The sequence below is a fragment of the Empidonax traillii genome, unplaced genomic scaffold (genome assembly GCF_003031625.1).
Source record: "Empidonax traillii isolate 1590-97213 ecotype Southwest subspecies unplaced genomic scaffold, ASM303162v1 scaffold535:size1322822, whole genome shotgun sequence".
NCBI classification, from domain to species: domain Eukaryota; kingdom Metazoa; phylum Chordata; class Aves; order Passeriformes; family Tyrannidae; genus Empidonax; species Empidonax traillii.
In genome coordinates this window covers 608,332-632,710 of record NW_020955728.1, presented here as the reverse complement: position 1 = coordinate 632,710, position 24,379 = coordinate 608,332, and the positions used below count along the sequence as shown (strand labels likewise).

At 35.0% G+C, this 24,379-nt stretch overlaps 1 protein-coding gene across 1 annotated transcript in view; it reads left to right on the top strand.

Moving 5' to 3' along the window:
- The window catches only part of GPATCH2 (G-patch domain containing 2), a 119,244-nt gene that overhangs the window by 77,189 nt on the left and 17,676 nt on the right, over nt 1-24,379 (top strand). Inside the window, exons 6-8 of the mRNA XM_027897308.1 lie at nt 6,467-6,531; nt 8,837-8,876; nt 11,995-12,065. Coding sequence (XP_027753109.1) covers nt 6,467-6,531; nt 8,837-8,876; nt 11,995-12,065 — 176 coding nt within the window. The remainder of the gene's footprint in view (nt 1-6,466; nt 6,532-8,836; nt 8,877-11,994; nt 12,066-24,379) is intronic.

The window sequence follows — 24,379 nt, the reverse complement described above, 5'->3', positions numbered from 1 at the left end:
GGCAATCCATCTACGTCCCGAGGACCTCGCTGCCACCGTCCAAGCGTGCTTGGCCCCGGCAGATGAACCTCAGGATTAAAGGGTGGGCTCAGTTCCGCGCACACTGTGTCTCACCTAAAAAATCCAATGCGCAGGCTGGAAGGTGGAAAGACCTTCCCCGGTTCTTCGTTCGCGAAGAGACTGGCCACACATTACTGTGTGGGTAACTTTACTTATTGATGATAGCTTTACAAGTTAAAGCATTATTTCAGAATTTTAGATTATTCTTAACTAATAAGGCTACAGTCCTAGCAGTAATGAAATCAAAACCAGAGGTTTAGTGAAGATTTCACCCTAGAATAAGTTTTGTATCTAAACAGACAGCTAAAATAAGCTAGTAAAGATTTTATATATATATGCAGCATATTATTGCAGCATTTATTTAGTAGCTCTATTTCCCAAATAAGGGAAATTTGATATTATTTAAATAAAATTTGTTAAATAATAGTTATTTGGAGAATAATGATGTAGCAAACTTTGTTTGCTACCATTGTTCTGTTGCCATGTCTAATATATTTCAGACAATTGCCATGAAGATTTCCCCTTTCCTAATATAAAAAATTGAAACAGTGGTGCCGTCTGGTGTGTTTTTGCAGTGCAGAAAATCTTATGTTTGCCTTTTAACAAGGGGTGAGTTTAATCTAAAAATAAAAAATAAAAATTTTTAGTTTCAGTTTTCTTCCTAAGACTTACAAATCAGTCAGTTTTTCTACAGTGCTGTGAGTTGCTGTTGAAGCAATAGTCACCACATAGTACTATTTCATATTAAATATTAGGAATCTCAGAAGAATCCTACTGACTTCCTTCCAGATGGGACCCTTAACATTTTTAGTTTACCAAAATCTTTCTCCATAGACCAATTATTTTTTTCTTACATCATATACTAGTACTTATTTCCTCTAACTGCTCCTCCTCCTTTACATACCTAAAGGCAGCAGAAATGCACTAATACATATAATTACAATGCATCATGAATTTACAGTGCCTGTTCTACAATCTGTAAAAACTTGTCCCTTTGACAGAAACTTAGGACAAAACATGGTGTGTGATATTTTCTATTAATGTTACCATTTAAAACAAACAAAGGAAAAAACCTTACACCCAAGCCAGTCTCTTTTCAAAAAGTCCTTTTTAATTTTAAATGTATATTTATTTAATTTCAAATTCAGATTTTGTCTTAAAAATAGCAGAGAAAAACTGTGAAATGGCCTAAGTTTACTAAGAAATTCCTTGCTTTGCTTTTGTACATGGGATTTAAATTTTCCATCTTTCCCTGAAGTAGCTATGTTCAGTAGTGAAGTTTTCTTCTTTTAGTCTCTGATATCTTGGTTTTCTTTTTCATCTGTTAATCATGCAATTGAAAACTGTATATAAAAAGATAGAGGTAGTTTGATCAGTTGTGTGAAAAGAAATGTAAAGAAAACTCTTAACAGTGTGTGAGATCCCCAGAGAGACTGGGGCCTAGGATGTATTCTTTCATGCCAAAAAACTTACTGATTCTTATTTTCTCTCTTTTGTTTTTACTATATTGCAAAAAAAACAACAAAACATATACATGTAGATGTGTATTTGCTTTAGGATTAAGGTCTATGTCTTTCAACCTATTTTTCTCAAAGTTTTTCTCTTTCTGTATCACTTGCGTTTATTTTGCAAGCAGAATGGCAATGATCCATTGATTTTTTGCAACACTGTTAGTAGGAGGTCAATTTTAAAGAAACATAACTAAAGTAGCAAAAAACTGGCATAGAACTATTCTGCCAGTGAACCATGTCTTTGTGAAGACTGTAGAGTTTGGCTGAGCATCACTTAAAGGTAATCTGTACATTAAAAAGATGCTTCTCTGGAACGGTCAGTTTGGGCCCTTCAGCAAGAGCGTGCTTTCAGAGGGAATAAAAATGTAATGGTAGTGTCAAGCTAGGGTTATGGCAATGTTTCAGTAATGTATACTGTGAAAGCTATTTTTATTTTCATAGTTTTCTATATTGCTCCAAGTCAAATGTGTATCTATATTTTTTTAAAGATGTATTTTTAATCCAGAACTTTGCTTAGTGTATGTGCTTTCCAGTGCTTCAAGTGGAGGAGATGGGTTATAAAATGTGTAATAATAAATTGATGATGAAAATAATAAGAAATTGTGCTTAATCAGTGCAATAAAGTATAGAGAATAGGTTTTTTCCTGTTTCTTCCCTTGACATAGTTTGATTTAATTTCCTATAAATTGACAATTACAGATCTGTAAATTATGGAAGTCACATTGTCAGGCTGCAATTTCCAATGCAAAGTCCTTTCTCCAAGATTTGATTTTAGGTGCTTTTCATTTTGGAAAATGACTTCTTTTGTAGAAAACCCTGCCTGAGAAATGGAATTTAGTACAGAACTTTTCAGATTTTGTGAATAGAGTGTTTTTAGGGAAAGATACTATAAATATGTGAATGCAGATAAAAATTACTTTTCTTCTTCTGGAATTTAAAAGATTGATTTTTAGTTAAGCTAATCTGTAGTTGGTCATAGCAGTTAATTTATAGATTGGAAAAGGGAACTTGTTCTTTCATTTAGGAAAGCAGTTAGGTCATTTGTGTACCTTTACTTTGTGCCCAGCAACATTTTGCTGAAATTTTACTGGACTTGCATACAGTGACTGTGACACCCTGTGACAGCTAAGCTAAGCTTAGCACTAAACTTTCTTCATATAAATAGTTATATTAACTGTAAGTTGCAGTATTGCCTGTCCAGTGTGTTCCTGGAGAGATTTAACCTAGGAGGGAGATGATGAGCAAAGAGGCTCAAAGCTTTCCCTAGTTTCCATTTACAGTCCTTACTTTCCTGCTTTATGCCACTAAGCCACAGTAGAGAGACAACACACTTGGTCTATGTGAAGACTCATGGTATTACTTTTGTACTTTTTGGAGGTCAGTATTGCTCTTCATCTCCTAGAACATCATTCCTAGTGATTTGCTATGTTTAGTAAGTTTTTTAAAAGCTGCTAGTCCTAATCAGGAAAAACAGAAGTACTTTCAGGTTTTATATTAGTTATAGTTATCTAACTTTCAGTATGGGTGTGATTCTTTTTTGTTATGGGGTACTGCAACTTCTCAAAACAGTGTTAAATCTACTAAGAAAGCTATTATTGGGCATTTCGTAGGGATTCTAATGTCTCATAGGAAGGAACTTTTGAACTGAGAATTCTGTTCATGTTGTGTGTGCACATTTTTAAGTGTGCAATGGCTTTTTTACGATAACTTGATCCATCAAATGATTTTTAAAAAAAATTTCTCTCCTTATTATTACAAAAATCTGCTGCATTTTTTTCCTATGAAATATGTGGCAAAAGGAGCCTATAGCATTAGCTGGAAATTATCAAAACATGCTTTTTCAGTTTGCCCTTAGCTTGCCCATGACTTGGGTATATGTCACGAAATAAGGAGAAGGCACCCACTGCCCCATTGTTTTTGGAGGGAACAGTAAAGACGTAAAGTAGCATAAAGATATCAGACATAGGCTAGGAGAATATGATGAGAAGGAAAAACCCACTTTAGTTTCAATGTCTTTTCTCAGATGGTTCAGTCCTGGTCACCTTGACCCCCATGGCTAAAAAGCATCAAGGACCATCCCTGCCAGTGCTGACTCTGCAGTGTCAGTTCTAGGATATTATGTACTCATGGCTAATTTAGCATGCAGTTGTTAAGAACTAATACTCTTGTGCTTCAAAGGAGGATGTTTACTACTGTGTAAGAAGTGACCATTGCCAAGAAGTGATATTAATGAACTGAGTTTAAAGTTTAAAACAGGCCTGGTCTGTCAGTCTTCTTAACACTCACCTCACAGCAACTCTGGTTCCCTCGTACGCGTATGTGCACACTAGCATACATTCAATTGGAAAAAAAAAAATCTCAGCTTTGCAGACTGTCAGTGCTGTTTGTGAGTACCCAAGGGAATTACAGTACTTGCTTTACCCCCGATTTCTTCTTGTGCTCTGGGATTTCACTGCCTAACAAATGAACAGATAGATAACTGGGGGTTTGCATAGATAAAGAATCTGAACAGTTGAGAGGATATTGGTTTTGATTTTAGTGTCCTGCAACTTGCTGTCAATTTCTGGAGCAATTGGCCCTTAGATCTTTGGAGATTTTAGTAACAGTGAGTTAGTAGATGAAGGTGGGCTCAGTGGGTTTTCATTTAGCTTTTTACACCCTAGGTAAGTTTTGCAAATAGGAATTAATTTGCATTAACGTATTGGGAATCTTACAATAATCAGCAGTCAGTTTTATGCAAAGGCCTGTATATGTATGCATTATGAGTTTAGTTTTATAAATATTCTGTGCCTGCTTGGTAACTGAAGCTATCTGGGGTGTGCAGGAGAAACCTGAGCAGTGCACTTTGTGATCGGTTGTAACTGTATTCCAAGCAAGTTCATATTCTCATATAAATTAGTGGAAAAACATACTTCTGTGGTTTCTATATTATTTTAAAACTGGCAATTTATCAGGTGAATTTTCTTGAAATTTCAATGCTTATTAAATTTCAGATTATGTATTTTGAGTAAGCTGGAAACTTAAACTTGTTTCCATAAGTATGGCTGAAGGTAAACAACCAATTTTAGTCCAGAAAATAGCTTTTGCTTCTGTCAACATGTTGTTTATTTTCTCCCTGAGATAAAAAGTTCAGTTTTCTGATATTTGTACCAAGATAAAGTCTGTAAACAAGATTAATATAGTGTGGAAAAGGTTGTCAGCAGCCCTGGCAAAGGAAATAAGTTGCCTGTACACAGAACATACTGTAAACTGAATAAAAGTGTCAGGTCCACCATGAGATAATGTGATCATGAACCTCTAACAAAGCATGACATAGGCACAGTCGGCTTTTCTTATAGCCTCAGTGTAGAAAATGGATTACTATATTCCAGGGATACCCACTGGAATAGCATGAAAACCTCATTTTGAGATTAATGCAGGATATAACTCTCAAGAGCTGAGCTGCATGTTTACCTATAGTGTTAAGGTAACAGTTGAGTTGTTAATCTTAAAATTTAGAAATTTCATATTAAAATACTTCCTCATATTTACAGGCCTGTCTTTGTGAATGGCTGTTTCTCACATTTATTAGATGTTTATGTGACATTTAAAAAGTAGCATTTGGTTGGTGTCTTATTATTATCACATGGCCTCAATCAGTCTAGTAAAACAGTAAGAAGAGGGTAAAGCAGTAGGTGCTGTTCTCCCATGTAGCTACCACGATTTCCTCTACTAGAGATTTGTATGTTTGCATAGATTTTTCAGATTTAAGATATTACCAATTCTTTTTAATCCCCATCAGCCAGAAAAGTGACAGCACTTCATTTTTTCTCAATTCAGACCCAAGTGACATCATTCTTCAGGTCAAAGAAGCAAATTTTGCTCAAACACTTTAATCACGTGGAGCTTTCAGATTATCCAGTGAACATTCTTCAAAAGTTTTCCAGAGCTTCAACTGTCCTGACTTTTCTCTATTACAACACCAGATTAATAGGGATATTTTTCTTTAAAAGTTGAGCTCATTGTTCTTCTGATAACGAGTAGGCTGCCTTTATCTGTGAATTTCCTCCTTATGTGCTATTGGCAAACCTGAACCATATAAATGTATTATATTTTTGTGGTCTCCTTTCAAGCCTGGCAGAACATCTGACTACAGTAAAGTGTTGTAAAAATTATTTTACCTTTGCTTTCTATCCCACATCAACTTGAATTTTTGTATTAAATTTGTATTAAATTTATTTCTGTACTAGCCATAAATATAAATACATAATGGCCAGTCTTCGCAAACGAAGAACTGGGGAAGGTCTTTCCACCTTCCAGCCTGCGCATTGGATTTTTTAGGTGAGACACAGTGTGCGCGGAACTGAGCCCACCCTTTAATCCTGAGGTTCCTGGCAGCGAGGTCCTCAGGATGTAGATGGATTGCCTTACAGGGCTAACGAGCTCCATCTGCCTGGGGAGTGGCCCCGACCGGGAATCGAACCTGGGCCTCGGCGATGACAGCGCCGCGTCCTTAACCTCTAGACCACCAGGGTCTCCCTCTAGCCATAAATAAGGAGAGTATATTGACTACGATTTTCAAAATGTCTAACTTTCATTTTTAGGAGATATTCATGAACTTTTAAAAAAAAGTTACTTAGGGCCTTGACATCTGTAAATGTCTTTTATGTCTGACATCCAATCAGAATTGCACACAAAGGATTTTGGCAAATCTTCTATAACACTTTCTGCACTCAGAGTTTAGTTAAAAATTGCAGATATTGCTAAATGCATTTACTGTGTCTAGTATACTGTCTCTATTTTGTATTTAACATTTGTCATTTAATATTTGTGATATATTCCTAATAAACAATCATTTTGTGTATATGCTGCCCCATTATTCAAAGACCTCTTTTTTCCTACATTTTTTCCATTAGATAACTCCAGGACCAGGCAGTAGCAGGAAAACGGTTCACTTGGCCCAGGATTCTCTTCACCATGAGTGAGTATCAGTGATGGGAGTTAAAATAATTTCCACAAAAAGATATCGAATTAATTGTTTAAACACAAGTAAATATGTAATGTAATTCAGTTTGTTTAGTTATTCTAGTGTGTAATTACTGTATGCTCTTATTCTCTTCAGATGACAACATTTAACAGCATTATTTATTGGTTATCTCTTTCAAATATGAGAATAAGAACATTAATTTTTCCTTTATTTTTCAAACCAGAAATTTAAAATACAGACATACATGATGAGAAAACAGTATATTTGGGGAGGCATTTGTATGTTCTAACTGCTACTAGACATAGCATCCACAGTTTAAAACAAAACTTGCCAAAGCAAGGATACTACAAACATCAGATCCTTAGCATCGACTGTTTTATGATACTAATCCACTTCTGTTTCACCCCATAACTTCATAATGTGTGTGTGAATTCACAACGTTATGGTTTCATAAGTTATTTCTGGCCTTAAGTAATTCAACTGGTATTTTATGGGGTTTACTTTTGTTTATTCTAATAAAACAATCAAGCAAACAAATAATACTGTGATTAAGTGAATGGACAAAATGGTAAAAATCAGTGTGATGTGAATATTACTTTCCCATTACAAGGGGTCTCCTTCTTTATGGAAGATTTCTCATATCTAAATATGAGATACATTCAAATTAATTTGATGTGCTTTTTCAATAGAGATATTTTTTACTAAGCATTTAGTCTATAATCAGCTGATTCCCCACAATCCACAAGAGTTTATGTGGAGGAGGATACCCCAGTTTGCCCCTCCTCCTTGAGTGTTTGCTGTTGACACTGATCAGAGACAAGACACTCATCTGTATGGAATTTAGATCTAACCCATTTCTTATCTTCATCAGCTCCTGGATATTTGTGACCTTGTGTATTGAGTCACTTGCAAATGTGATGTTTTGTACTTTCCGTTCCCCTGCCAACATCAAAGTTGTGTATATTGAAATCTCTCTGGTTTTGCCAGATTTTGAACTATTCAGTGCAGTTGATGAATGTTTCATGTTCAAAATATATAGATATCTACCTTATCTCAAGGTATGCTTTTAACTTTATTGCTGCCAGTCGTTTTTCATTTCCAACTCCTTTTCCTTAATCACCTTAAAAGTAGAAAAGGACTAAGCAGGTATAGAGGTTTTAGTGACAGCTGGTGTTTTGTACAAGAATGAGAAGGTTGACTGCTCATCAGCAAACGTCACAAAAACTGAGTGACAAAAAGCCACAAAACTTTCAGATTTGAGACTTAAAAATAAAAGTGATTTAGACAAGACAGTTCCATAGAATCTGCGTCTTCTCAGTATATTAATTAAAGTTTAAATGTCATTATGCGGCTGCTGGGAGGGGGGAATAGGACTAAACTGTATTGAATGTCACTACTTCAAGAAAAGCATGACTAGGTTAAGCTTATAATCTTTGGTTGCACTTCTAGAGGAACTTAAAAGTATAATAGCAGATAGTAGGATGTTCTTTTTTGTGCAATGTTGTAATGGATGGAATTATTTTATCCTTTAACCAAAACCTATTGCTTGCTTACATGAATAATATGTAGATACCATATGTACCTTGAGATCCCCCTTGGGTTTTTTCCATTCTTGTTTTCGTTTTCCAAGTGTGTAGGTTTGTATAATTCTTGCTACAGCTCCATTCAGATGCTTATTTGGTTCTATGTGATCACAGCATGTGTGTGAACCAGCATTACTGTGCTTGTTGAGGGAATGGGCACGTTTTCATCCCTGCATGTCAACATCTTGGTCCAAATTTTTATATCTCTGAAATAAGGTTGCGAATAGTCAAAATTCTGCAGTTGCATGGAGATATGAAGCCACTGAATTTACAAACTTGGAATTTCGCTTTAGATTCAAACTCAGACCTCAGTTTGTGAAATAATACATTAACTATCCAAAGTGTGTTAAAGTCTTTTCAACTATAATCATTAATAAGAACCACTTCAGTACTAAATAATAAATTACTTTTATTTAGAGCACGTGCATAGTAGTATTAAAATGCCATCATTTATGTATTATTTTAGCTTGTTTGACAAAATACAATTACCTGTAAAGCCAGTAACTACTCAGAAGTGAAATCTGTGATGCATTCTTTCAGAAGTGTTACAGACTTAGAGAGTTCAATAAAAATATCCCATTAAAATAAAGCATAGCCAAAGGCTGTATTTTCCTGGCAGGCAATAAAATACCCAAAAGCACGCACAGACTGGTCATATGACAGCATGTGCTTTGTTAGGTATATTGTTAAACCTGTCTTTTCTTTTTCTCCCACAGTCACTGGTTTAGCCCTGGGGCTAGGAAGGAACATAGCCAGGTAAGAACTGCTTTGATCAAGAACAGTTTACTTGAGATGTATAAAGAACTTTAACTACCTCTACTCCAGAGGTAGTGGGCTAATATTTTAAGAAATTATAAACAAAGCAGGTACAATTTCATATTTTCTTGTAAGCAAACATTAACAGCAGTGCATTTCCAAAATTCTCTTAATTAAAAATCTTTAATTAGTCACTTAATTTCACTGAAGTATCCTTGAGGTTTTAAAGTTTAAATGAAAATTTTGAAACTTTTTTTTAATTATTTTGTCAAGTCGTAGTATCTCCAAATATTGCATTTCTCAAAATGCTGGAAAGCAAAACATTTCACTCCCAAAATCAAGAAATGCTGCGACAAGAACAGGCAGGCTTCTACAGGAAGATCTTCAATTCCATTTTTCTGCATTTCATTGGTTACAATGACCACAGCAGTAAAAAAGGAACTGTTAAATCTCCATCATGGTGCAGATACTGGTGAAAAGAACTTACTAATTCACCTGCTGAGCCCCTACAATGTAGACCCTAGGAGATCCAAGCCTAGAGATGTGGTTGAGGGAATGTGAAGTTATGTTTAATATTTGATTAGCAACATGGCTCTTACTTCTTTAGCTTATTTTCGGACATGGAGGGATACTTGTCTTTATGGATGGCAGTAAGGTCTAACAGAACATACTCTCCAGGACTATAAAGTATAAAAATAAATCTGGTTTCATTTCATAAATGTATAGTTAACTTCAACCATTCAGTAAAAGTAGTTGAATATATTATTGATGCATTGAAATTTAAGACAAAAGTTCCATTTTTTTTTAACTCAGAAAAAATAGATATTTACAAATGTGAATAGATTTGAAACTTCAAAAGGAAATAAAATCTAAACAGCCTTTGGAAGGTTCATCTTAGAATTATCCATCATGAACTCTTGCAGTTCCAGTAAGTTGTAGTTTAAATCTTTCCTGTTCCCTCCTCTTCTTCTGAACTCCAAAGCAAGCCATATTACTTACTCAGAACTGCCAGAGTAGATAAAACAAAGTAGTTTTAGCTGTAGATTGTGAACGTCTAGCATGTTACAATATGTCAGCTGACTGACACTTAACATGTAAACAGACAGCTTTACATAATTCACATTTAACTCCCATTATTTTGAGATACATTTCCTAGTGAAAGAAATATATAAAAAGGAACGAGGTTACTGTGAGCTTGAGTGATTTTTTTTAGTTGGATTTCTAAAATATTGATTGTCTCAACAGATTAGTTAACTGAAGTTGTACTGTTTACTTCTTTAAAAGATTCTAAGCTGAAAAATATGGACATTTCCACGATGAGAAATACATTAACGTACATCATACATACTGGCACTATCCATTCAGCACAGAGGGTGAGAAATGTCTGCTTAGCTGGTATATAATGACAAAGTAATCCATTTTTCTCAGATAATAGTAGGTTTGAATTAATTTTATATTTTACTTGTTTTTTTCATCTTTCCTAAGAGCTGCGCTCCCAGAGCTTAGCTGAAGTCAACTGAATTTGTAACATACAGATTACTAAGGAATTGTGAAGTAAAGCCAATATCATCAATTATAGATGTGTAATTATGCTTTTTTTTTTTTAAGGCAGGAGAATAAAAGAAATGGGAATGACATTGCAATGTAATTATGACAGTTTTGACAGTCACTAAAATTCTCACTAGATTCTGAAGATCCATAGTGTATAACTGTTCTTTGCATGTGTTTACTACTTTCTGGTTTAATTAATTTCTGGAGCTGAAATTGTTATGTTAGAACACGAGTAATCAACTAACCACATTTAAAGTTTGGCAGGTGATCTTCATTTGTATACACTATAACTACAATTTATTTATCAACCAGAGAATGTTGGTAACAATAAAACTATTCTCCTTGGCTTGACCGTGAAATAGATGAACATTGTCTGACTGTTATACTGGTAAAAATTGTGGCTACATTTGAATGGGAATTGTAAGTGCTCTAATTCTTCAATGTGAAGAAAATAAAAAAATTAATTTGCAAAAATGTATCAGAGTATATACCTTATGTATCCTTTCAGATACCCCTGCCTTTTAAAAGCACACTGCATTTGAGAACTGTATGGTTGAAATGAAGAGTATTCATTCCATATACAAGAGGGAAGCTTTAAAGAGTTGGGGAAAAATTGATTGATCAATTTTTTAGAATGGTGGCATTTCTCATGTACAACATTAAGGTGTGGTTGGCCAAGTCATAAAATTTATCATTTCCTAATTTCTATAGGATTTTTAAGTGTATTTGCTGTGAATATTAGGTCCATTTGCCCCTACTTTTTTTGTTAGCAGTCTTTCATTCTATTCTTTCCTCAATATATGATAAGTTTCAAGAAACATTTGTGGGGGTTTTATACTGTCCATTTTTAATTTCTTTAATGTAACATTTTGACAGTTGTTTTTTACTGTTATTGCCACTTGACTCATCTGACAAACAAAATGCTGGAAATAGACTTTTTGGGTGCTGGAGAGAGTCTGATTGAAAAAGTCTTCCTAAAAATAAATAAAATAAATCTCAGCTTGTTTCAGAAGCTGAGTCACCATTTCAGTTAAACAAATCCTTCATTATTCCTGCTTCCTCTCTATTACGAGAAGCTTTAATACTGTCTTTTTGTTAATTGTGCAACTTTCAAATTACTGCAGCTCCTGGGGCTTAGTAGAAGAGTTTATAACTCTTTCATAACTGCTTAGATACAAGTGGCAACCTGAATAGATTTTTTGTAAATAAAGTGTTCTCCAAGACTTTTAGTTATACAGCTTTGAAAATTCAAATTGAAATTGTGAAAATGGTAAAATTTTACAGATAAATTATTTATGAAATTTTGGATTGCATGGCTTTCTAATATGCTTCAAAAGTGCTTTAATTTTACTTTTTCAATTATTTAGGCATTTTAAATTGGTAGGTATGTATTTACATACTAGCTATTATTGTAAAATTCTATTAATTTCAAAGCCATGGCTGAAAGCTATTGAAAGATTATACTCAAGAGAGGAAAGAGTTGTATTGTCAAGATAACTGTTCTACAAAGCAAATAAAGGCATTGCTTGTGAGACTGTTCTGAACACGTTTGTGTTTTTTTTGATAGCTTCAACTCTTGCGAGACAACCGATCGGAGAGAGGACACAAGAAGAACAGCTCTGTGAAAACAGCTAGCAGGTAAGTTAATGTGGCAGCTGTCATTAATACAGTTCAGGAATTTGTTGATTTCTCAACTCTCCAATTTTATATAAGAAGTGACACCAATCTGTTGGGGTATTGTCCTAGGTCTTCTGAGGTTTTTTTGTGCTTTACTTCCAAGAATTTTTTTCTCATGGCATAATCTTTGCCTTACGCATGAGTATTAGACTTTTTTGTGAGTATATCCAACTACACTTACTAAACTTAATCTCTTCGGAACATCAGAATTAAATGGATGCCAAAGGATGGTTTGTGCTTCTGGCTTGTAAGCTAAGTGCTGGAAATGTATAAAATTGCTATTATGCATATGTAAAATTAAGAAAATAAATACTGTAATACTTAAATTGTTCTTATATTTTGACTATAAACATTTCGTTGTGAAGACTTAATAAAAGCCAGTCTAATTCTATTCTCCAGCTTCTTTCCTCCCTCTCAAAAGACAAAATATTAACACTGAACTTACAGACACTGATCTAGGAGTCTGTTCCTAGAGAGGTTTTTTTACTTACAGGCTACCTGCTAAATCTATTCTAGCAAATAATTATTTTAATTCTATCGTTTTTTCAAATGAGAAACTACAGAAATGCTTCCCTTGCTATGCACAACACCTTACACTGTTTTTATGTTGTTCTGTAAAGATGACAGTGTGCTATCAAGTTACTTTTTTGAAAAAGTTACAATGAATTTATATCATTGTGTAATTCTGTGGTACCGCTTGAGACAGTTTTCTTTCAGGCAGTTGATATATATATATATATATATATATATATATATATATATATGTGGTCATATTGCTAAATACTTCCTTGCTGAGTACCTGGAAAGGGCGACCAATACTTCTTTCAAAAGCATGCATGTTAAATATGAATCTGTTTCATTGTATACAAGTTCTGGTTACATGCTCTAAAACACTGGTTATGCTGTGTTGGTAATTCGTCTTTAGAAATTGTGGTTGTCTTTGTCTATCAAACCTTTTATATTAAACAAAATTTTTTAAACTTCTGCATAAGTTTTCTGGCAAGTGCACTTGTTAAATGATATTTTGGCTCATAATTTTAGAATTAGTTGAACTTAGATATGAATTTTCACCATAAATGGTCTCTTACTATCAGACTGCTTACATGAGAGTATAAAGAGAACTAAGAAACAGATAATATTCAAAGTCATTTTAGGATCTTTTTTTATGCTGTAGCAATGCAAAACAGTTTGAGAAATTCAGAATCATAACTTAGGTGTTTGTTATCCTGACCAGTGAAGCTCTTGGGAGGTGATTGCTACCTGCACAAGGAGACCAAGATTTTTAAAATGGCATTAAATACCTGAAGTGATCTTCAACCTCTCTTCATATCTAGTCAACAATACCTTAATAGACTTCTCTCCTAATAAACATCTGGCAGGGTTGTGTAGAAATAATAGATGGTAAATTCAGGGCTGAAGATTTGCATTTTCTGAAAAATATCTATAATATTAAAGTAAGGCTTACATAAATTATTATTACAACATAAATAAAGCCACACTACAGATACATACTGTACTACCCTTAAAACCAGCAGGATCTCCTGCTCAGATCTCCTGGTAACATCATCTCTGTTTTCAAAGGTGTTTTTCCTCCAGGTGAGTCAGGTTTTTTCAAAATAATTATTATTGCTTACTCAGAAAATCCATTCTCTCTGTCTGCCATAGAAACTTGAAGTGACTTGAAGAAAAATTTTCAAACTACTATGAAAATCATGTTTTTAATAGGCCCTCTCCTCTCTTAGAATATCAAGGCATAAAGTCTTATTTACAAGATGCATATTAAACAAATTTTAACATTCTTTCTGTGGTTAAGGTGCTGAAAATAATAATTTAATTTGCACAATGTGCAAACATCTTTTGTCTCAGGCCAATAGCATACCTTGTTGACCACTTTATTTCTGTAGCTCAAATGTTCTGTAACCTAATATTTTGCTTTTTACCAGAAGTCATTCCAACCAAAATAGAGATAGAATTTCAGTTATGTAGAAACAACACAACATTGACAGTTTATCTCTTCACGTGTTAAGTACTGATCCTCATTTGATTTGAGACAGTTCCTCTGGTATTCTGTTCCTTACTAATGAAATCCCTGTTGCCTAGTGACGTACGTCAGATTTATCAGTCATTAATATTGAAGACTGATTCTGTTATGACCTGGTTTTAAATTATCACTTCTATCAAAAGTGTTAATCTTAGTTTCACCAACCAATTAGAGAAGGAAAATGTTTCTACATAACAAGGTACCTATAGAAATTACTAGTTTAGTAACAAATATTGTTCACAGACTTAATAAAATGGTGAACGTCACCTCAGTTGGAAATGTGCATCTTCAATACTGCGTGTAAAAGCTTTAAGTGGAAATCTGTAATTTAGATTTTTTACATGTATCCAAAGACTTTGAAAGGCCACTAAAGTACAATGATACCAATCAAATATCACAAGGTTGATCTTTGTAAATCTTTGATAACTTCAGTGGTTAAATCTTCTGTTGAATCGAGGTGTTTACTCACACACCAGCATCTGAAGTTTTCCTAAATGGGTTCTAAAGTAGTTCTTGTGTGCATTAAACTGTTGGAGCGGACACTTCAAGGTAATTCAAATGAGTAACCCTCACAGACAGTAGTGGCTGCTACTTTCATTGTCTTACTCTTTGTTGTTAAATGTGGTGAGAGAACAGCAGCAGTGGATGAGTCTTGGACATTCTACAAAATTATTGTACTTGTCCAGCATACAGTCTAATCTGTTTCTATTGCAAGACTGAATTTCTGTGGGTCTTTGTATAGTTTTCACGTAACTGTATTTCTTGTTTGTTTGCTGTTCTGGAAGACCTTTTTTCTGCTTTTCATATGTGTATGAGATGTGTACACACACACATTTTTCTATGCTTGCCTTGACTTTTCTTACCCCTTTTGGATGACTGAACACAGTTCCTGTCTCAGCATGTAGAAAATATGTAAATACCCATGTTACATTGGATCAGTGACTTGTGGAATAATTTACTCTGTAAATACATCAGAAAGGTGTGGAGCTCTAAGCATGGCAGTGGTCTGCAGCTGTCTCTCTGTGGTTGAATAATACTGTCTGGGATGAGCTATGTACTGGGTTGCTGGTATTAGGTTTCTTCTGTCAAAATTAATAATAATGATCTAATCCTATATAACTAACATGAACTTTTACTAGTGGCAAGATAATCAGATTGTAGAGGACTGTTGATATGGCTACTGATGGACCAGATGTTAAGGAGGGGGACAGTCCTGAGCCACAACATATAGAACCTGGAGAGATTATATTACAGTCATACAGTTCAACATGTGATCTTCTGTATTCAAGGCATTTAAATATACCTATCTATTTATGCTACCTTTACAGATAAGATTTAATCTACAAATATGCAGTTTTCCCATTCATAATTTAAATTATTAATGGTACTAAAATACACTCTTTAGAAGCTGCATTTATTCCTCCTCTAGAGCCTTGAAAAAGTTCTCTGTTTATATTATCTCTTTGCATTAGGATGGGAACAGTCTCCTCCCCAGTCTGATTAAAGGTGATAGATAATTATTCCAGCAGCTTGTTTTCATCCTCTACTCTTTTGCCAGTAAAGGAGGTTTTTTTGTCTGAATTTTTTAATATGCTTCAGGCAAAGTCAGCCTGGTTAGCTCAACTCACCTATTTAAATTAAATTGGCTGGTTTTGTACAAACCATATTAGGGTGTGCTCACATGATTTCTTCCTCCAGCAGAGCTGTGGAGATGATAATCTCCAGCAGATGTGTGATAACAAATAGCTTGGGATAGTAATGTCTTCATCTGGCGCAGTTGTTAGCAGACCAAATGTCTGTCTGTAGCCCGAGGCAGTGGGCAAACAATTGAACATGATTGAGTTATGGCGAGTTAACAAGTTGCTGCTTGGCAGCTGAACTGCCTTGGCTGATCATGTGCCCATTTTCAAGCTCCCGTCATGAGGTAAAATGTTTTCTTAAGTCACTTTTGTAAAATTTTACAAAAGAGTTGTACCTAAAGGAGATTTCCTATGGCTAAGAGATTCCTTTGGTTGGCGATGGGGACAGCATTGAAGAGTATTTTGCTGACCTGCTATAACATGATTTTGAATATGTAATTGCATTGTTAAATATATAGGGGGCCTCCATCACACAACTGTCTGCCTGCCTCTCAATACATAATGAACTTGTCCTCACAATACCCTTATGAAGGCACTACTTTTATCCTCATTCAACAGAATAACCAGAATACTTAAACAACTTAATATTTTGCCTTCGGTGATAAAGTTGATGCCATTAACTAGGTAATTTATGCTGTAATCTGGAAGCAACAGAATTGCAGGTTGGAATACTGTAGACTCTGAATAAGTTGAACTTGTGTAATTATTTTCTTTACATAGTGGTCTTGTGTCGTATTTCCTTTTTAGTGTGTTCCTGTTAAGTATCATGGCTTATTTCATCTACATATTTATTTTTTCTTACTGTGTGGTAAGTATAATTTGACACATGCATGAATTAAGAAACTGAAAAGAAATAGTACCCAAAATTTTACCTCTTACCAAATTTTTTTTGTCGAATCTTGCTAATTCTGTGTTGGCTTTCCACTTGCAAATGTTCCCTGAGAGACCTCTAAAAGAATTAAAAAAAAAAAGCTATTATTCCTATGCAGTTCATTCCTGGCTTGAAAGAAGTAAATCATACTCATGGAAGTGATTTCAAGGTGGAGTAGAAATGTACAAGTCAGGTTTCAAGCAGGTAACTGATGTTGTGTTAACACTTTAATCAATGTACCAGCAGCTTAGCATGAACTAGTGAGCCAGTTCTTGTGGCTGCAAAGTGGACCATAGGTTGAGGTAGAGGGAGTACCTTGATATTTCTTTAAAAATCAGGAGGAGCTACCTACTTGGCCATTACTATAATGTGTCAGGAGGATTGTGTGCCTGTCGTCCAGTGATCACCTGTTGCTGCTCTATTCTGAGCTGGCAAGAAGCCTTTGAAGTCCTTTCCTGCTGTGGTGAACAGCACAGACTGAAATACAAGTCTTTGCATGTGTGGAAGAGGCATTCAGGAAAGCAGACTCTGAAAGTAGTACAAGAAGGATTACATAAAGGAAATACATAGCTGCTACTAAATGATGATGTGTCAATAAAACCCCAGTACATTAGTTATAACTTCCCCATGTTTACTGCAGCTGTCTCTTTCCCTCCTTTCCCTAGTTGTTCTCAGTCCAGTTTAAATAGATGCTTTGTGCTGATACAGGAGTATGACTCTCAAATATTTTCACTTCTTATAACTGTGTTCTATATGAATTAGTATTTAAAGAAAGCCTGTAAGAGAAAAAAGATGTCCAACCTGATGAGAGCTTTTCAAAAGTGTAGTATTGCCTTGGTTAAAATTAAAATTAAAATTTTCTGTCTTTCCTAGTCTCAAAGAAAAATCCCTGTTTGTGCTGCTCTTGTTCATTTCCATCTGATGATACGGAACATGGTCGTTTTTTACGCAGATGTAACAAATAACATTACAGCTGCTCTTTATTTGATCTTCTAAAGAGACAAAGATGTGCAAGGATTCTGCCTGCTCCCTCTTTCCCATCGTGTCATCTGTTGTTTGGGAAAGAGTCCTAATTTGCAGCAGATACAAAACTATTTGTCGAGTTGCAGGTTTGCCAAAAATAAATGAAACCATTAATTACTACATTTTTTGAGCAGCTGTTAATGGATTGGGATAAGAAAACTGTACATTAGACTACTGGTTAATTACAAGAACTGTAATTGTTTAATGTGGCTTTTGCGGAATGAAATTACAGTACCAGAGGAGGTAAATTCAGACAGTTTTTGAAAATTATACATGAATTCATGCATTCACACTGCAGTAAAGTGGAGGAATGCATGGCTGTTTTACCGGCTGATTTACTTATACCATCACATGAACACATGTTCTCAACAAAAATACTTTAAAAGAAAGTAATATTTAAACATGCTTTTTAATTCAAGTGTAAAATTACTGAAGGTAGTAAGTTAATGTCTTGTAACCCCAGAGCTAATAATGCAGGAGATTCAGATATAACATTAAAATCCAAATGTGTTTACATCATTAGAAATTAACAACTAAGCAGTTTTATCTCCTCTTTGGAGTGCTGTGAAGCAGTAACTGTACTGTTATGATTGGTGCTTAATAATATTTGCAGTTCCAGATTAAATTATGTGAATGTTTGAGGACACATTGCTTTCCTCCCTTGCTGTCACCCTCAGGGACAACATTATTCCATCAGTTTGGTATTATTCTTCACTGGGAAGGATAAAAGATGGAGCCCTTTTGGGAGAGGGCAATTCCTGATTGAGTTTTCTATACTTTAGCCTTATTTTTGGGGTCCTTAAAAGATTTTCGCTTGGGAGAGGACAGGACAATGATAGTTTGATTGTTTTTTCAAAATGTAGCCAGTGTGCTATGCTTTGATTTTGTGGAAATCTTAAAGCTTCAGTAGTGGTTCATGAGTAGATTTAAAGTATCTATTGACTAAATGACCTAGTTTAATCCAGTTAGTAGATGTTTTTAAAGTATCACCTTTTAACTCAACTTCCATAATGAGACCTTTGCAAAAGTAGCAGAAATTTGGAACTGTGCTCTGTTTTGAAAATACATTTTTCCATGTGGTCTGAGCATTTTCTTTGCATCTTTAATGCAAAACTGATTAAGTACAAAACCACAGGCTGAATTTTGTTGTTCCTGCACTAAAATCTAATATACTTTATAATAATGTACATAAACAAGCTGCTAAATAATAATGAAAATTTCTAATTCAAAATTGAATTCCAGGTACACACGAGTATGTTTAACTCACAGGAAGTTAATTTTTCCTGATTTTAAAAAATATGTATGATCATAAAAAATCAGATAACCTCAGAAATTATGTACCTCTGGATCCTCCCAATGTACTATCTGGATTGATTTTTTTTCCCCTGAATGAACTGATAGCAAATTTCTCACTTTCAAGTACCGAAATTGTAGCACATGGTGTGCTTGTTTCTCACACTCAACCACATTAGATTCTCTCTCTTGCTCTGTTTTTGTTTCACAGCTCAAGCTTTGCTTGTCTCAGCTTACCTGTTAAAATACTAATGGCATAAGGATAAAGTTAAGTTGAGGACCCTTCCTGCTGTGCAAGGTTTGAGCAGGAGCTGTGCACAGTGACTAGCACTGTGCTTTAACCTGTGGTTTTAAACTAGGCTTTAACCTGTGGTTAAGCAGCACTGCAATCCAAGGAGGTTGTTTTGCAGTCTGGTTTTCCACCACTCATTTGTCCCATCATCTCCCCCACCACGAGAAATTTGGGGTTGTCTCTCTGTTTCACCACACAGGCACATGAAAGCTGGATATCATAAGGATAAGGATGAATAGCCATGCATGGAGGAAGGGTGGGTTTACTTCTTTCTGATTTTATTGTGCATTAAACTGTTTGTGCAGTTTTTACATCAAGTTCCTACCAATCTCAAAAGGATCCCGGAATCTCATATTTGTAAATCAGTATCCCCTGGTGCACTAAAATTCTGAGGCATAGGCACACTGAATTCTATTCAGACTGTGATTTTCTGTAAGTAGACAAAGAATTTAGAAGGAAATTTGGATAGTTTATTTAAAATTAGGTAAAATTTTAATGTTTTTCTGTGTTGATATTTTGAAATTGTGATCATTTATTGTAACAATACATTTTAGCCTGTCTGGAAACTTAACACTCACTAACTGTCCTAGACAAAAGGAAGCAAAGGACACTGATTTTTTAATTTTGGACTTATTTTTGCCTTTCTGCAGTTACTTTATATACATATTTTTACAAGTGTTGATATTACTAATTACTAAGACAAAGCAGAAAGACAGAAGTGAAGCTTTTGCTTTTAAAGAATTTAGAAACTAAAAAGGACCAAAAAAAAAGTCAATGTTTTTTTAACTTTCTATTAGCTGCTGTCCTGCAATATTAGAAAGTCAAATTTTGCATTTGCTCCTGCACATTTAGACCTCTTGTACTCAATGGAGTTGCTTGACAGTAACTGAAACAAATGGTGCAGAGTGTTAGTAGTTTGCAGAGTAATTTGTTTAACTTTCTGTCTCAGCTTTAAGGTCTCATCCTGACTTGCACACAATTACATATTTGTTTATCAGATTATTGACTGAATTATAACTGTACCGTCTTGGCTAGAAAATGAGATTGTTGGAAGAATTGTTTCTTAAGTCCCTTAAAAACAGGGAAGTGAAAGGGACTAAGGAGGAGAATGATGCTGGGGTCCAGCTGCAGAGCTGTTATTTTCTTGGAACCAATTGGAAGGCAGTAGGTTAAGGACTGACCAATGGTTGTAATATGACAGAAAGCTTCTGGATCACTGGTCTAGACCAAGGTCTGAATGGCTTATTAAAAATCATTACATTGTGCTGACTGTTTGCCTACATTAGCTGAAGTATTGGTCTCTTAGAGTGGACCAATTTCATCCCAGTTTGCTTGCTAACATTTCATCCCAGGCCATGCTTGCTCACCTTCCCAACTCAGAGTTGAAGAAAGGAATTGGCTTCCACGCTATGTTGAGTGCTTCCAAACTGATAAAACATTTTCTTTCTTCTATTTTTCAGTGCTGTATTGCATATTTGGAGTTTTAGTGTAGCTTCTTGTCCCGAACCTGTTTTAAAAGTAAAAAAAATTTGAACACAACACTAATGTTTGCAATAATGTAACCCAACTCTATATGACTGTGATCCAGAATTTTAAGATTTTTAAAGTCTTTTCAACAAAATGCATTTTTTCCATGCTGGGTTTATTTAGTGAATATCATACTTGGTAAATGAATATGTATCCAGAAATATCTGGAAGAAATAGTGTAGCTGAATAAACTATCGAGTCCTTCCATTAAAGTATCTGCTCAAGACCATGTTTACTGTCATAAAGATATTTTCCAAATCACTTCAGAGCTGGATCGTGGCCCATATCTCTGGAATGTCGACAATGTTGTTGCTAGATGAAGAAGAAACCAAAGAACATTTGCTTTAGAATTGGTGAAACAATATTGTCCTGTAACGGGATGGTATTTTTTTACTGCAACCTGTTTTCAGACTACATTTCATCATTGCAGGAACGTGAACGTTTTTCTTTATCAGGTGTTGCTTGACAATAAATAGTAATGGAACTTGCTGCCAAAAATATTTAGAAATATTCTGAATGAAAATTAAATGTATGTTCTGAATGAGTATAAATAATAATTTTCTCCATTGAAAACGTGAAATCATGTCATTCGTTGAAGAAAACTGAAAGTTTTAGCTATTTTATTTTTGACAGAAGTGGATTTTTGGGGTATATTTCCTCAGTGTTCCTTGGTGACTTGTTTGTACACCAAGATATTGGTTTGGATTTGCCTTTGTGCAATTCATATACTTTTGATCAATTCCAACTCATGCCCAATTATATTACACTAAATTAACATAATTCAACAGATGTTGATATTTAAATGTTTTCTGGCATTCACGTCTTGGACAGCTGTCTAAGAGCTTGGGGAAAAGGCAAACATTTAGAGTTAAATGCTGAACATATGCTTAAATTACTAATTAGAACCAAGAAAAAACAATGCATTATCCTTTCTGAGGGCAGTAGGCCTCTACTACTGAACTGTTGTTTTTAGGAACTCAATTCACAAATAAAGTGCAGAAATGACTTGAGATTGGATGTCAAAACATAGGTAGTGATGCAAGTTTTTATTTTCCATCATGTATGCTAAAATTATGCCAGTGTGGAGTTGGATGTGTCGAGTTGTAGAGTTCAGATAAATTTTAGAACAACTACTGTGTCTGAATGACAAAAGGGCTGAGAAGGATAACAGAAAGGAATGTGTTAGGATATAGTATTAAGTGATGAGGTAATCTGATGGGGCCAGGGAAAGATTGTATTCTAGTCATAATAGAATTGCACTGGGACTTTCAGTAATACTGGTATGTCACCCTTATGCTTGAAGTTATGTTGTGAACAGATTGGCATCGTATCAAAGGAGTTTGATAGAGTTGTGTGCGTTTATCACACCTGTTTAAGATATATAATAGGAATAAAGGGAAAATAAAGTGCATGGCTCTTCTGGTTAATGTAATGGTTTTTACACTTGCTGAGGCAGATGAAGCAATCTGTTATATAGATGATGTCATTCTTTAGACAAGTTTGAAGAAAGGCTTTACTGTTTGTAAAGGATGAGGAGGAATCAAGCGTGGAACTGATTTCACCTGAATGGTGTCTGAGAGAAGTGACACCAAGAGGAAAGCGAGAGAGCAAAAGAATGCCTTCTGAAATGGAACGGTCAAGGAGCCAACCCTCTCTGACTGTCCATGGGGCACATGCATTACTGCACGTTTCCCTACCCTGGGCATTTAAACAGAGACCAGGGGCTGCATTCGTGTTTTGGCCAAGCTCTGTACCACAAAGGAAAGAGAATATCTTTCCTTGTAAAATTCCTTACCCATTCTTTTTCATATATTTTTCCTCAAAAAGAAATGTGCCTTGCATATTTCTGTGTAATATCATGAAACCACAATGCATCTTTTCTCTGGTTATATTGATATACATGCCAGAGGCAAAGATTAAGTATTTGTTATACTTGTATAATAAAGAATAGTTTTCCGAGATTTACATCACCAATTGCCTAGTACATGTATTTGGTATGTTACCTTTTGATTAAGTCCATACTTCTGGAGACTCCGTCAAATGGAAGTGCAGAATTTTTTGTTCATCTTATTAATTAGCTAAAAGTGTTGTGGGATGTTTAGAAAGACGTATATAATATGGTTTAATGGTGTTTACCTCTAAACTTATCATAAACTTTTCCGTGTATTCCAATGCTCTTGAAGCCGTTGTCTGCTACTTAGGGTAATTTAAGTACATACAGTGAGAGTTAAAGTTCATCTAAACTCCCTTATTTAAGCAGTGCTAATGGATGCAGTTCCATTGGCCACCAGGTACAGCAGTGTCTGCATTTTAAGCCACGTAGAAGATGAGATAGACTGTGCTACAGTTCCATTCTGTGTATGGATATGAGACTCATTCATGTGATATTTTTGTGTAGAAGGTACTTAAATAGTGGGAGGTTTGCTCAGATTATTTTTTTATTTTTATGGAATCAAGCTGTTCCACACATGCTGATTTTTTTAATCATTTTGTTGGCTTTCTTCTCTGCTCCACAATTGAGTTCAGGTTTTTCATTTTTAACTGCTGCTGTGAACATTACTTCCATTTCAGTTTATAAGAAATTGTCCAGTAATTTCAAGCTAAAGTAAGTTGAGGTCCTCACTGCATTCTGTCTTCAGTCATATCCATATGAATACCTATTTTCCATCTGTATTTTAAGACTGAGAACTCACAGTTTCAGTTAGATTTCCCCTTCAAAATAATTCTCCCAAGTCCCTTCTAAAATGCAAACCAGTCAACTTTCACATTGTTGTAATGTCTTGTGAAAGAAGTTCACACATAAACTTTTATCAAGCCTCTCCATTAGCTGAAGCATTCAGAGTGATAAACTTGCAGAGTTCTACAGCCATCTGCAGGAATGCATTGATACTGTGGCAGAACGGGGTATAGCTGTTTACATTTGTTCCTCAGGTGAGAGAGATGCTAGGTGGAATATAACAGATAAGCAGGTACTGATCATTACCAATTCATCAAATTATGGAATAGAAATCAGTGTTCTTGGAAACATTGCATCATGATGACATGCTACATAGGATTTTTGAAGTTAGAACACAGAAATTTGATAAATACTATTTAGCAAAAAAACACACTCTTCCACACCTGCCTTCATTTTTAGTCAATACTTGTATGCCTCTTAGACACAAACAGAGCGTAAAACCATCACCTCCATTACTTACAACTAATCTTGGTGATGTAATGTCATCTAGTAAGCAGTTTGACAGTAAATATACAAAGGGACAAAACCAAAATTAAGTTTGCCTTCAGTGATGTTGTAACCATCAGCACAAGTACAGTGAACCGATAATAGCAACTGCATTGGTATCAAATAAAGAAACGCAGTTTGTGGAACAAGTGACATCTGGTAACAGCAGACAGAGAAAATAAAGTGATCAACAGACTTGTTGTTACAATGAAACATATAAAATAAACATGCAAACGTTTTGTATTTAATACACAAGCACCTAGAGTTCACCTCAGGAGATGACAGTCTCACTAGTTTTGGCCACTGTGTTAGTGCCTATGGGGCCCCTCCCCGGGCAGATGGAGCTCGTTAGCCCGTAAGGCAAT